The sequence below is a fragment of the Monodon monoceros genome, unplaced genomic scaffold (assembly GCF_005190385.1).
Source record: "Monodon monoceros isolate NGI ecotype Baffin Bay Population unplaced genomic scaffold, NGI_Narwhal_1 Super_Scaffold_6, whole genome shotgun sequence".
NCBI lineage: Eukaryota > Metazoa > Chordata > Mammalia > Artiodactyla > Monodontidae > Monodon > Monodon monoceros.
This window is the reverse complement of record NW_021703783.1, coordinates 89,374,626-89,389,303: the sequence shown is the minus strand read 5'-3', so window position 1 is coordinate 89,389,303 and position 14,678 is coordinate 89,374,626. Positions and strand designations below refer to the sequence as shown.

The 14,678-nt window shown below is 55.0% G+C and overlaps 1 protein-coding gene across 1 annotated transcript; it reads left to right on the top strand.

The window, feature by feature from the left end:
- Positions 1-1,414: 1,414 nt before the first annotated feature.
- Positions 1,415-11,741, top strand: TXN2 (thioredoxin 2). The gene is made up of 4 exons (XM_029204121.1): positions 1,415-1,574; positions 2,049-2,311; positions 4,147-4,270; positions 11,108-11,741. The coding sequence occupies exons 2-4, from the start codon at positions 2,049-2,051 to the stop codon at positions 11,219-11,221; spliced, it is 501 nt and encodes a 166-aa protein (XP_029059954.1). The 5' UTR covers positions 1,415-1,574; the 3' UTR covers positions 11,222-11,741.
- The last annotated feature ends 2,937 nt before the right edge of the window (positions 11,742-14,678 follow it).

The following is a 14,678-nucleotide window of genomic DNA, read 5'->3' as shown; positions in this document are numbered from 1 at the left end:
AGAGACCCCCAGGTGCTCATAGTGAGTGAGGAATAAAGAAACTAACAATCCAGGGTACTGAGTCTGGTGATCGATAGACACACAGGGGCTGTGGAAGCTCAGTGGAGGGAATCTACCCCTGCTCGAGGAGGATCAGGTTTGTGCCTCCAGAGATGATGCCTCATCTGGTACCCGGTAGCATTTTCTCAGATGAACAGTAGAGGGAAAAGCCTTCCAGTTGTAGGGAGTAGCAAGTGCAAAGCACAAGGATGGGAGAGACATTTAGGTGAACTATGGTTCTGTGATTCCCACTGGCTGGAGTGGAGGTGTGAGATAGGGCTCTGCCAATTTACCTGCTTCATGACCCTGGACAAGTCCTGTAACCTCTCAGACTATAAACTGCTCCCTGGGATATCAAAAGATACTTGGTTTAATAAGCGTCTATGGAACATACTCTGTGAGCCAGGCACTGTATCAGGTTGGTGCTGGGCAAATGGAGATGTGTCAAAGCTACAAATCCCTACTCACAGGAAGCACATGGTCTCGTGGAAGAGACAGACACTGTGCACTGTGTTACTAAGAACCATGAACAAAGCACCGGAGAGAAGGAGGCAATTAACGCTGCTCAAAGACGAGGTGATGAGTAAGTGCTCTACCAAGTGGACAGAGAAAAAAGCATTTCAAAGTAAGCAAAGGCAAGGAGGAAGGAAAAGGCATTGATGTATTCATAGAACAGGTCAGGAATGGTTGTAAGGTAAGGTACAGGGTGCAGGGGAGACAAGGGGTGACTGTGACACCAGCCTGGGACACACAGGTGCCTGGACCCCTGTTGTCCATGGCAGTGACAATGGGTGTGAAAGCAAGGCCCAGGCCCAAGCAGGTTCACAGGTCACCACATCTTCTGTGGGGTCTCAAAGGCAGGCCCTCCAAGTACTACCACCATCTGGCAACTTGTCCGGGCCCAGTTCCCCAGCAGTCCAAAGAGACAAGCTTGAGGAGCCTGGGTGGAGGACAAGCCCAGCCATTTATGTCACGTATTGGGAAACAGAAGCCCCCAGGGGCATGGTGACTTGCCCGAAACCACGAGGTTATACAGTCGCAAGTGACAGACAATGGCCACAAAGCGTCCTCTTGTTGCTCCGAAGCCGCACTGAGACAATGAGACGAAGTGGTGCGATGCTGACTGACATATACCGCAACGAGAGTTTGCAAACTCCTGAACCAGCCCTCCCTCCCGCCCTTCTTCTCCAACTAGTACCTCCCTGTCGCTCCCTCCTCCTTCCCCTCCTCTTCCGGACCCTCCTCTGGGGCCCGCCTGCCTCTTCCGGTCCCTCCCCCTGAGGACCCGCCCCTCTCGCCGGTCCCTTCCCTAAGGGCCTGCCCCTCTTCCGGTCTCTCCCTCCAACAGCCCTTCTCTTCCGATTCCTAACTGAGGCTTCGCCCCCGCCTCCCGTCACGTTGCAGAAAGGCTTGCTCTAGGTAGCCTGTCCCCGGAAGTGACGCTTAAGGCCCTCCCCTGAGGAAGTGACAACAGGAGTGCCCTTGACCGGTGGGGAGGGCCGCGCTGTGCATGCCTCCGCTCTCGCTGCAGGGAGGTAGGAGGCCCGTGGGGGTGGCGCGAGGTGGTGTCAAGGCGGCTGAGGCACTCTGCTGGCGCGCTCCTGTGCGGGCCGGCGGCCGAGCGGACAGAGACCTTGGGCTGGGGGAACTGCTATCCGGGGAGCCGGGGTCCCTGGTGGCGTCCAGTTCCTTCCACACACACGTTCCTCCTTTTTTAGTTCCCTCCTACCCCGTGCCTCTTCGTTCCTCCTTGAATTGTTGCGGTTCCTCTTTCCTGATCCTTTGACAGCCACCCCCTTTGTCCTAAATTTCCCATTAAAACACTTTGAAAAAAAGTAATCGATAGAGTAAGGACTTCTCAGACCGCGTGGGTTCCAACGTTGATTCTCATTTAATAATTGGGTTATTTTGGACATGTCACGATTTACCTGAGCCTCGGAGTTTCCCATATACATCTCTTTTAATGGTGTATTGACTGCCCCTACTCTTCCTGTCTCTTCCCCTCACAGATGGCTCAGCGGCTTCTCCTGAGGAGGTTCCTGGCCTCCGTAATCTGCAGGGAGCCCTCTCAGAGTCGGTGGGCGCCCCGTGCGTCCAGGGCCCTGCAGACCCCACAGCGCAGTCCCAATAACCTGACAGTAACACCCAGCCAAGCCCGGTCAATATACACCACCAGAGTCTGTACAACGACCTTTAACATCCAGGATGGACCAGACTTTCAAGACCGAGTTGTCAACAGTGAGACACCAGTGGTTGTGGATTTCCATGCACAGTGAGTCCTGGGAGTTGGCAGAAGACTGGGGTATCACTTGTTCAGCTGTTTGTTTATTGAGAGCCTGCTATGTCTCAGTACTACATTTGATTCTTCTCATACGTAGACTCATTCCAAAGATTGATGAAACCCAATCCCTTCTCTCAAAGATTAAGTATAGTTTGGCAGGAGACAAACTAGTAAACAGTCTTCAGAACTCACTGTGATTGGTGCTGCGAAACACTTATGTTGTGTATCTCACTGCCCGAATGGCCCCGGTCATCTTCAGCTTGGACCAAAGCAGGAAAAATACGACTCCAGCATCATGTGGCTTCTGGTGTATACCAGTTCCTGGCCCGTTAGAGAGTTGATTTTATTTTAACATCTTGCCACCTAACCTGGGAAGGGCTGGCAAAAAGTTATCAGTGCCACCGCAGTGGTGCCCAGGCATGCAGGGGATGGGCAGGAGTTTCTTTCCAGTGCTGTGTGAGTTTGTTTTAGGGATATTTAAATGTCTGTGGCCTTCTGATTGTTGGCCTGGCCTTATTCATTTCCGGACCTTTGAGGCCTGGCTAGACGCCTGACTCCAAAACTACTGGACAAACCCCTCAGAATGGGGCATCCTGAAAGAAGCCAGAGTTAGAAGTTGGAAGGCCTTTTGCGCAAACCAAACCACTGACAAATTCTTTTGCTTTCTTTCCCATTCTTTCTCTGACTCACCGTGTTGCCTTGGGTGGGCCATGTGGTGTCCTTCTGCCTCCCTCTCTTCACTTTGATAGGAGATAAGGTCTTGCAGACTGGGTTTTTAGGTGTTGTGAGTTCATTAAAATCTCTGAATGCAGAGGGTTTAAAGGCTGAGAATAAAATAGGAGTCACCAGTCGGGGGTTCGTGAAAGGCAGAGCTGTCCTGCCCTCCTGGTCTGATGAGCATACCGGAGAAGGCTTCTAAAATGGATGAAAAGTGGGGTGATGCCTTATCTTCTTCCCCAAAAAGGAAGCAGGGGGTGAGTTTGTTCATTCAGTGCCAGGCACTGTCCTTAGTGGCACGTACTTAGAGGTGACAGTCTAGGCTTACCATCTAGAGGGCAACACCTGTGTTAGTGCAGTGACGGCAGTTGACACAGGGCCTGGGGGATCACAGAGTAACCTGGGGCTAAAAGAAGACACTTGGAACACAACCTTGGATGCAGTCCCAGACCTTGCACAAGTCTCGTAACTTGTTTGGGCCTCAGTTTCTTAGGAAGACGTTTTCTTTTCCTTTGCAGGGTTGAGGGTTCTGTGTAGTAAAAGCTGAGAAGGTCCTGGCACAGTGGCTGGCAGTCGTAGATACTCCCTAGCTACTGGTTTCCGTTCCCTTAGTTCCGAGTCCGTGAGGTGTTTGAAGTAACTCTGCAGCTTACAAAGCATATTTATCCACATTGCCTTAATTGATTTCTCATCGTAGCTTCTAGATCCAGAGTCTCACTTTCAAATGAGGAAACTGAAGCTTCAGAACAGTCAGCTGGTTGGCAGGAGCCTGTCTTTGAACCTAAACCTTTTAACTTCAAATCCCGTGTTCATCTGTATGACAGGGTATTTCTTTTAGATACAGTGAAATACGTGAAATAACCTTTCTGAGAGTCTTAGGATGAGGCCCGTGGTTTAGAAATCCAGGACCTGTAAAAATTCCCCAGTTGCAGAGTCTCCTGGAGTTACCTGGCATGTCAGCATTACAGGTTGATATACAAACACAGTAAGCAGAGGTGATGAGGCCAGACAGTCCCTCGGAAAGATGTGGGTCAAGGGAAGGTCCTGGGAAACCGTAGATTGATTGGCGAGTGCTTTTGTGACGGGATGCTTCTCCTTCCCCTTCCGAGGTGGTGTGGTCCCTGCAAGATCCTGGGGCCAAGGTTAGAGAAGGTGGTGGCCAAGCAGCATGGAAAGGTGGTGATGGCCAAGGTGGATATTGACGACCACACAGACCTCGCCATAGAGTATGAGGTATGTTTCGGCAGGGGATGGCCGCAGGGCAACTGGTGTGGGGATGCTTGGGGCCACGGGATAGCTGGAGACGTCTTGGGGGCCACCAGGAAGTCAGTAAGGGGGTGTCTTGATTCTTTCTAGAGATCTCAGGGGTTCAGAGCACTTCAGATGTGACTCCCTTGGTCCTCTGAGCCTCCTGTCTCTCTTCACCACCTTTAGGCAGTGGGATGTGTGACCCCAAACACCAGGTTTTTCTCGGAATCTTGGGAAGTTGATGCCCTGCCTCATTCATGGATTCATCCATCTGTGAGCCCTACGGCGTGCCAGGCGTACATGATTCTGGCGCAACTCAGATGAGCTCCTTGTCCCCGGGGTTGGGGTGGGGGAGTAAAGGGGATGGGGAATGTGTCACGGTAGAGGGACCCTCTGAGCAGAGCCGTGAAGGATGCACGGAGAAGGCAGGGCCGAGAGCACAGCAAGCACAGAGACATGAGCTGTTCCCTGCCTGACTGGCTTGTGCACTCCTTCAGCAGACATGTGTTCAGAGTCCCTTCAAGGCCAGGGCTGCTACTCGGTGGTGAGGATGTGGCAGTGAACACAGCTGGCAGAATCCCTGCCTTTGTGGAGCCTACATGCTAGTATTTTAGAATGGGCATCCACAAACTTGTTCTCTAAAGGACAGGTGGTACATGTTTGAGGCTTTGCAGGGCATTGGTCTCTGTTGCAATACTCACCTGTCTTGTAGCACGCGAGCAGCCATAGAAAGTATCTAAACAAATGGGCGTGGCCGTGTGCGGGTAAAACTTCATTTACGAAAACAGGCAGCGGGCAGCAGGTTTGGCCTGTGGGCCACTGATCCCTGCTTTAGATAATAAGTGCCGTGGAGAAAAAGAAATCAGGAAGGGGGGGTGGGAGTGCCGGGCACAGGGCTGGGGAGGGTTTCCGTTTTCAAAGGGTGGGCTAGGGAAGGCCTCACTGAGAAGCTGACAGCTGAGCAAAGACCTGGAGGGAGTAGGGACCGAACCATGCCGCTCTTCGGAAGAGCGATCCAGTGGAGCAGACATCCTTTGCAAAGGCCCTGAGGTCAGGGTCTCACGCGTTTGCGCACAGAACATCAGGGCCTGTGTGCCTGGAGCAGAGCTTGCCAGAGGAAGAGGGGCAGGAGATGCGTGGGATGCGGAGCGTCCTCTGGGCCTCGGAGGCCACTTTGTAGTTGGAGAAAGGGGAGCGGTCCCCTGTGGCTGGATGGCCACAGTGAAGGGCCGAGCAAGCGGTGAGAGGACAGCCAGCTGGGAAGGCCGACTGCCGCCCGATTGGAAGGGGCCTGGATGGCATTATTCCGGAGCCAGGGTCACCCCTGGTGGCCTGTGGGCCACATCTGGCTCACTAGCTTGATTGGTCTGGCCCTCGAAGTGTTTTTGTTTTTTTTTTTAAATGCTGAATCAGATGCTGTCATTTAAAACTCAGAAGATTTTACGGGAACATCCAGATTTCTGGTTCTCTTGAAACGTCTAGATCTGGCCAGAGTGAACCCTCATCCCTCCCTGGTAATAAGTGACGGAAAGAGGTGGCATCTCTCTTTCTCAGAGTTTGGAAGTCCAGGTTCGACTCTCTCTAGACCAGGCAAAGTAGAGATGCCCATCCTCCAGCCAGTCCCTGTGGCAGGAAAGGGATGGGGGCAGGGGTGAGAATAGGCTGGCTGCCCTCGGAGCTGGGGCTGGGGGTGGTCACTCAAAGGAAAAGCCGGCTGCGCTGACCAGAGGCAAAGGAAAAAGATGCTGGGCAGGCAGAGCCACAGACGACGACTGCAGGTGGTTGGGGGGTATTACCAAAGTAAGACTATCCATGGCACTGGGTGACCGGGGGCCGCTTACAAGGGCTCGAGGGAAGCAATGAATTGTACTTTTTTTGTTTTTGTTTTCAGAAGCTCTCCCACTGATTGCCCAGTCAAGGGGGTACTTGTCTGACCATTTAGGGGCCCCTAGCTTTCACTGCTTGCCCCTCCCTCCCCCAGAGACCCACGGCAGCTGTGGCAGTGAGGGTGTGGTCTTCTGGTGTGAGCTTAGGGCTGGAGTTTCTGGGCACCCCAGGGTGATGGGCAGGCTCCAGGCTCCCTTCCTCCTGAGCTTCAGCTTCAGCCTCAGGCAGTGGAACTTAGGCCAACACATCCTGAGCACCGACCGTGTCCCAGCAACTGTAGTAGCTGTAAGGATACAAAAAAGAATAACCCAGTTCCTCCAGCTGTGGCCACACGGGTGGTGAGAATCCCCAAGACCACCCCACCTGCATTCCAGCGAGCCTGCATGCCAGGTGATGTACGGCCAGGCCCTGAAGCCCTGTGGTTAAGCCTGGGAAGTGTGAGGTGGGGGAGAGGTCCTCTTGTAGGGTCTTCTCCCTCCGTCCACTGTCCACATAGTACGGCGTCATATAGAAATTCCTCAAGGCTGCTGGGCCCACGTCCCCTGGACCCGGCCTCCTGGTTTTGCCAGGTCCTGGGCTGATGTCATTGCAGGGTTTAGGAAGCTCCAGTGGGGATTCTTCCTGACCCCTCCCCGACCCCTTTCCTTCCTTCCTTCCTTCCTTCACACCTGTTGTTTTGAAGAGAGTCTGAGGAAGAAGTTTCAGCTAAGAGATCCATAGTACCTCCTGGGACAGCTTCCTCCAAAGCCTGAAGGCCTTTTCCGAATGGTGGATGGACTTGGAGAAACTGCTTTAAGTTATTCAGGGAATATAATTCTTCCCAAGCTCTCCTGCCACCCCCAAGCCCAGCACACACCCTCAGGGTGAGTCTCCCTCCTCACACAGGTTCCTCTTCCCCTCCCTCCACACTCTATGCTTCAGTCAACTGTCCACCCTAGAATTTCACCATCTCCCAAAGGAGAGGGAAGGGAAAGTGGCCCGGGGCCTTGGGGTGCCCCCCCCCTCCACTCTGCACCGCTTGGCTTGGCGGAGTGAAGAGCTCTCTGCTCCCCGTCGCCTCAGGTCCTCTGCTGGGTGCCCCCCAGTCGTTCAGACCCTGGGGAGAGAGCGGATCGGGCTGCGGACCTTCATGCTTTCTTCTGGGGCTTCTGCTGCTCGCCTTACACTTGGAGTTTCATCCTTTTATTTCTCATCTTACAGAGAATGCCCTTTAAACAACATTATAAAAACAACCAAGCAGCAATAATCTTAGCATAGAAACAAACCACTGTCAATATTTGGGGTACCTCATTTGAATTTTTTATTTGAATTTTTAATGGTCCATATGTCCTCATAGACAGTTCATTGAATAGTATGTCAGTATTATTGAGATAACACATAGCTGGAATGCACAGTACTTCCGCCATTACCATATCCCCTTCTTTTGAAAGTTTTCTAAATCGGCACTTCCAAACACGAGTGTGAGCCGGGCTAGTGTTAAAATCAGATTATGGTACAGTGGGTCCAAGATCCTGCATTTCCAGCAAGCTTCCAGGTGATGCCGCTGCTGGGAGTCCAGGGCCCAACATCGAGGAGCAAAAGCCCTGAAGCTCTGGGCCGGCCTTCTAGGGGAGGTGCCGTCAGCGAGTGGGTTTGGACAAGTGGATAATGACACGTATCCACCGTTACCGTCTCACACAGAAGAGTTTCACCATCCTAAAATCCTCTCTGATTGACCTTTTCCTCCCTTCTCCGCCTGAACTCCTGGCAACCACTGATCTTTTTACTATCTCCGTAGTTTTGCCTTCTCCAGGATGTTATATAGTTGGATTCGATTCTTTCAGTAATAGTTTTTCCAAGAACCCTCCTGTATCCAAAAGCTTCTACAAAGCATTTGGCCTTTCTCATTTGAAGCATGAAATCCTTTTAATGCTTCCCCACACATCCCTCCCTGCCCTGCTGGGACTCAATGTTTTTATCTCCAATCCCTTGCTCTTGGGCCGAGGTATAACGTAGTTTGATGTCACGACAGCAACGTCACACAGATCTTGTTTCAAATTCCAGCCCTATCGCTTAGTCACTCAGCCTTTGAGCCTCAGTCTTCTCATCTGTAAAATGAGCCCACGTTGAGGCAGGAGTTGATGAGCCAGCACACACAAATGGTCCGGGTTGTCCCTGACACGTAAAAAGCACCAGTATGTGGCTGCCGGGGTGACAGTGACCTTTTCCTTTGTGTTCTGCAATTGGCTGAGGAGGAGGTCACCAGTCTCCTGTGACAACTAGCACTGTGCCTGTCCGCCTGTCCCTCGGGAGGTCCTTTGCATTTCACAAATGGAGGAAATTGGGGTGAGACGGGAGAAGACCAGGCAGGGACACCAAGCTCAGTGGCAACGTGGCTGGGAGGCTGCAGGTGGGTGGGAAGACACACACGCATACCCCTACGCCTCCCGGGGCCTTCAGCCAAGCATGGAAGCCTCCAGGTGGCTTCACGAGCAGGAGCTCAGCGCATCTTAGCGCATCTTTTCATCTCTTCTCCGGCCTCTTGGTTCCCTCAGTGGCACCAGAATTGAGAGGGGAGCTGAATTCTCGCTCCACCGCGATCCCCTTACACTTACATTGCCTTTCCAGAAGAATGTGCCAGGGACCTGTGCACTTCCATTTAAGGCAGTCTTTACAAGCACCAGCCCTTCCAGATTTGTGAACCAGACTCAGGGTCAGCAAAGCCACATCCTCCTCCTTGGGGGTAAGGGAAGTCCAGTCACAGCCCAGGTATCCCTGAAGTGTCCTAGAAAATCCAGCTTCTCGCAGGCCCATGACTCTGTGTGTGTGTGTGTGTGTGTGTGTGTGTGTGTCTGTCTGTCTGTCTGTCTGTCTGTCTGTCTGTATATCTAGGCTCAAACCTCAAAGAACTCCCTTGATCAGTAATGACTAGATTTTGGTTGTCATGAAAATACAGTTGCAGTGTGTCTGCTATACACCCAACTACAGCATGGTCTGTGCATGTGTAAGCACACGTGTGAGTTTACACAAATGTGATTGTAAAGGGAATCATCTAGAATTCTGGAGAAGAACTGAGTCTACTCCAAGCTACCTCAGTGAGCACAGCGTCCTGTTTAGAGGGGGACGGTAAAAACAATTAGACCACTGCTCAGACATTGAGATACGGTTTTACCTCAGTTAAAGAAGCACAGGACAGCATGGGATCCAGCATGGGCGAAGTGGAGCAGTTCGTGCCTGAGCCTTGGGCCTCAGTTCAGAGCTGCCGGATGTGAGGCCGCTGCCTCCACAGACCAGTAGAGGGCGCAGGAGACTGCATGTGCGGGCCCGGGGGCTCCTCCAGGGACTGCATCCTGGAAAGACCCTTTCTGGGCCTGCAGACGGGGCAGCCATGTGCTCGGCCTTGCACTTCGTGCTATCACACGTGCCAGGGGCGCGAAGGACGGAGCCAGTGGTGGCGCCATGAGCAGGGGCACGTGTGGTGGTCAGCCCACCACCAGATGGGTCTGCCTGCACATTGCGTCTGGGAAGCATGTCAGCTGCCACCAACAGCAGCCCCAGGACAGCCCTTGAGGGCACCTGAAGGCACTAACAGGGACAGGGACTCTTGTCATCTTACCTGTTGTGTTTGTCCCCAAAGCCCGTTAGAAGAGAGGTGCACAGCCTGCCACATACTGAGACTGGGCCGGTCAGGCCCGCGCTTCTGTTTTGTAACTGACATATGCACAGTCAGAACGTTCCAAATCTTAGCTCTGGCTTCCCAGGGTGACTCATGGGCAGGACAGCACTCAGGACACGTGAAGAACTGGTACGTTTGTAGAAATCGCTGTTGTTACTTTGTAGTTAACTTGTATGTTAGAAAAGTCTGTGTTTATTTTGTTCTGTTTATATAGTTTTCTCAAATGCCAACAGTGCCAGGTGGGGAGGCCAGGCAGCAGTATGCGCGATGCCAGAGCAGGTCTTGGGCCTCATTTACATACCACGTGATCTGTACAGGTCCTCTGGGGGAGCTTGAGAAAATGCTTCACAGGCCAAGAATGTGCAACCCCCCTAATAAATAAATTTAGGTTCACAAGGCTGAGCCCCTCCTCCCACACTGCCCAGTGCGGGTCATTGGATTTCTGGAGCCCGTTAACCATCTGGCGTGGAGCTGAAAGAGGTTGCGCGGGGCCCTGGGTTTTCCTTTTGTGACGTGCCCTCTGTGGGCTTCATTTGTTGAGTGCCCACTGTGTGCCGGGCACCGTGCCAAGTGCAGGGCGCTGTGCTGAGACTTTGCAGAGACTCGCCCGTTCAGCCGCTGTGCCCGCTACTGTAAGCCCGGGTGGCATCTCCATTTGCCGACAAGAACACTGACGCTTCGAGCGATGAAATGGCTCGCCCAGAATGGCCTGAGATTGGCTCAGCCGGCCCCAGAGCCTGAGTTCCTGACCACTCAGCTTTATATCCAAATCTTTAATCCTGTCCTAGACCTGCACCATAGAAACTCATCCCCATTTCACACAAGAGGGCGCCAAGGCTCTGAAGTTGGCGTGACCCGGCCAAGGCGCCCAGCTAATGAGTGGCAAGGCCAGGATTCCGATTCTCCTGGTCCCCGTGTGCCAGGCCGCCCCTCGGGGCAGTTCTCTTAGCCCCTCAGCTCCTCCCTGCCCACAGCTCTGGCCTGCAGCTGCACGGGTTATTTTAATCTCTCCTGTCATTCCAGCCAAACCACTGGGACAGTGAGTCAGGCACACAGTTGGGGGAGGAAGGGTACTGCTGGGAGCCCACAGTGGAAAAGTTTCTCCAGGGGCGGACCTGCAGGCCCTGCCGTACCCCTGCGCAAAGGGAAGGGGGCCCACCCGTGGCTTTGGGCAGTCACTGCCCTGCATGAACCACCAGCCCTCTCCCCACAGCTTGGGAATAATGGTCAAGAAGAGCTCACCTCTGAGTGACTTGGCCTCCTTTGTCCCCTCCACCTAGGTGTCAGCTGTGCCCACCGTGCTGGCCATCAAGAATGGAGACGTGGTGGACAAGTTTGTGGGCATCAAGGATGAGGACCAGCTGGAGGCCTTCCTGAAGAAGCTGATTGGCTGACAAGCAGGGAAGCGTCCTGACTGCCCCTGCCCGCCTGGGCCCCGTGTTCCCGTGGGGACCCCGATAGCACTCACAGCCCTTCTGTGCTGGCCCTTCCCGCCTCCTCCCTCTGTCTGGCCCCCGTGGGCCCGTGCTTTGGAGACCAGGCCTCCAAACACAGGAGCCTCAAGTACTCCCAACCCGGCTGACCGCCAGGGTGGCTGCCCAAGGAGCAGTGCCACCGCCGAGCTGGGACAGACGTCTCCCCACCCATTCTCTGTCTGCTCCCTCTAGGGCTGGTCGCCACGCTTCCAGGTTGCAGGGACAGAGTCCCGGGGCCAGCCTGCAGTAACGGCTTGGTCTCCCTGCTCCCTTCTGATCTGAACCCCGGTGCCTGGCTCATCTGCCTCCTGCATTTTTCTTTCCTGCTGCCGTTTTGTACAAAGAAGAAGAAGGAAAAAAGAAACCCAAACAAGTGAGAGTAATATACATAATTCCCTCATTTTGTGTAGGTCTGTAATAAAGAACTTTATGTGGTCCCGTCTACCTCCCGCTGTGAAGAACAGACCCTGGGCCCTGCACTAGCTTACCGTGTCCACCCCCCACCCCCACCCCCCAAAGAGCCACCTCCCTCTTTCCTCCCAGGCGCCGGGGCAGCAGACGTGTGTTGGGCTGGGGGCATCCTGCAAACCCTTGCCTCTGAAAGGCTCGAGACACTACCCTCCTTTACCATCATCTGGCCCTTCGGTTCTCCAAGCAGGAGACTTCACGGAAAGAACTGGACCAATAAAACTAGGGTTTGCACTATCGACGGCTTCCATTCTGTCTGGGCCCTGGGAGCACCGTGGCCCCTTCCCAGGCTCTGCCCCTGTTTTCTCCTCTGACTCCCACAACCCTCTTGCCCTCGACCAGCCCCTCCTGTGACTAATACCGGTTTCAGTGGTGGCCACCGTTCTGAAGACGCCTTTACATACAAGTAAGGCAGAGGGGCGTCTGTCGTCCCCGTTATGCAGAGGAGGGCAGAGGCTGTCAGGGCACAGAGCCCAGGTGTCTACCCAGAGCTGGTTGCCTCTGCAGCCTGAACTCTTATAGCTGATCCTCGGGGGGCCTCTTCCGCTGACGGGCCCACACTCCTGCAGAAGCCTGGCCTGCCCCTCCCCCCAGCCCGGCCCACTGGGAGGTGGGCTGTCCTTCCTGTGTGTGTGCGCACAGGAACTCCAAGGCCTCGGGGCCAGGCTCTCTGCCCCTTCTTGTTCCCAGCCCCGCCTTGGCCCGTGGAGGAGGGTGTCGGGCACACCAGGCTTACCGGCTGGGAAAGCCCACCCCTCTTCTTCCTCATGTGGCCAAGCTGCCCTTTGGCTCACTTGCCCAGCTCAGATGCCCGCTCGCTGGGTGCCAGGCGGCAGGGGTATCCCGGCACCCTTCCCTTTGGCCCTGGGGTGCTGTGTGCACTCTTCTCAGTGTCCTTGGTGTCCCTATTGGAACTGCCTGTGTTACCGCAGGGTCTTTGAGCCTTGGGAAGGCTGCCGTGACTGGCGCCAGAGGGCGGAGTTGGCTCAGAAGCAGGGCCTGTGGCCTCTGGAAGGCCGCAGGCCTGGGATCTGTCACGGGCATGTGGGAGGGAAGTAAACCAGCAACTGGTATTCGTGGAGAAAGGCCAAGAGCTGTGTGCAAGATGAATAAGAACAGCCAGTGCGCAGAGGGCACTTCCTGGGTGCCAGGCCCTGTTCTAAGCACCGCCCCCCCGGCAGCCCCACAAGGCAAGCACTGATCATCGCTCCCGTTCACGCACGAGACCCACTCAGGGAGGGTGGGGACGTTGTCCAAGACACGAAGTCCCCAGGCACCTGGGCTGGCCCTGCGCCTGCACCTCCCCCGCCGCCTTCCAGAAGGTAGTGTGTGATCCTAATCTCACCGCTGGCTGACAAGGCAGGCAGCGCCAGCTCACGTTATAGAAGAGGCACTGATGCAGGGTTGAGTAACTCAGAGACGCCCAGCGAGTAAGGGTTGGGGCGAGAATTCAGAGCCGAGCCCGGCCATTCCCGCTGCCCTCTGCCGCTCCTTAAGAGGCGCCCACTGCCGAGCGCTTTGCATACATGCTGCCTCAGTTCGTTCCTCTTCTCTTGCGAGGCAAGAATTATTTCCATGTTACAAGTGAAGGCACCGGTTCCAGGAAATTGACTTGCCCAAGGTCACGTCTGAAAAGTGCCATGCCGGATTTGAACCCGGATGGGGGTCTGGCCCCTGTACCCGCCCCGGGCAGGTGTGGAGAAGGGCCGGCAAAGGCCTCTGAGCTGCCTGGAGCACCCTCTCCTTAAAACGTGTGCTGTGGGGCGAGGTGAGATGGTGCCACCTCAGCTGGCTTCTCCGCCCGTGGGGCTGGACGCGGCCTGAGCCCCTGGCCGTGAGTGCGGGATCCTCAGGGCGGTCCCGTCTGACTATTCCACGGCGCTGATCTCACCAGGACACCGCTGCCTCTGCGTCGCCGGCCCCGCCGTTGCCCTCTGGGTGCCTCAGGCTCCTGGGCCTGTGGAAGAGGGGTTGGCAGTGCAGCTGTGGGGCCTGGCAGCTCTGCTGGGGTCAAGGGGACACCCCCCGCCCCTCTGAAGCACAGATACGTGCAAAGCCCAGGAAAGGGGGCACAGCCATGGGCTCCCCCTCAGCCCCGAGACGTCCTGGGGTGTGGCTTCTGTACACTTATTCTCGTAATACCAAGTCTATCCAGTTGATCCGGAGGCGGGGTGGGGGGGCAGAGGTGGAAGCTTCAGTTTGTAGAGTTTATATTCTCTCCTGTGACCCCTACAGCTCCCCTGCCAGGCAGTTCTCCCCATTACACAGATGAGGAAACAGCGCTGAGTGACATCAGCGGAATGGCCGAGACCCTGTTCCGGATGGGAATGCTCACTACCAAAGAGCCTTAGCAGGTCTTAGAAACATTTGGATGGAAGAATGGTGGTCACTACTGTGGGTTCCCTCTACGCCGATGAACGTGGGAGGGAAACTGACCACAGCCCCAAGAAGCTCACGCTCTAAGACAACAGAGCAAAGGGCAGCGGGTCACCCTAAATGAATGTCAGAGCGCGAGGGGGCCTGGGGTACCTTCTAGACTCTTAGAAGGGCACGGGGAGGGGGAGGCTTGCCCAGGTTGCAGCATGTTTGTGACGAGGACCTGAAGCCGAGTGCCCTGACTTCAGCCAACCCTGAAATGAAGATGAGTCACGGCCTTTTCTTCCCTGGGCTCCAGGAGCCGGAGCGAGGAGGGCAGCCGTGTCTCTGAGAAGGGCAGTCTCCGGGGTCAGGACCTGAGGTCAAGGGTATGTTATTGGGGCCGCGCCAGTACCCTTCCCAGCACGCCCTGCCTGGGGCTTGGGGCTCGGGGCCAGCTCAGCCCCTACCCCTGCTGTGTGACGAAGGCTTCTCCGGAAAGTGAAGGTAGTTTGGCCAGGCTGCCGGAAACCCCTAATGTTCAGCCCCTGGG

Coding starts and splice junctions, on each gene's coding strand:
- TXN2 (XM_029204121.1), top strand. CDS start 2,049: ATGGCTCAGCGGCTTCTCCTGAGGAGGTTCCTGGCCTCCGTAATCTGC. Junction 2,312..4,146: donor GTTGTGGATTTCCATGCACA/GTGAGTCCTGGG, acceptor TCCCCTTCCGAG/GTGGTGTGGTCCCTGCAAGA. Junction 4,271..11,107: donor ACCTCGCCATAGAGTATGAG/GTATGTTTCGGC, acceptor CCCTCCACCTAG/GTGTCAGCTGTGCCCACCGT.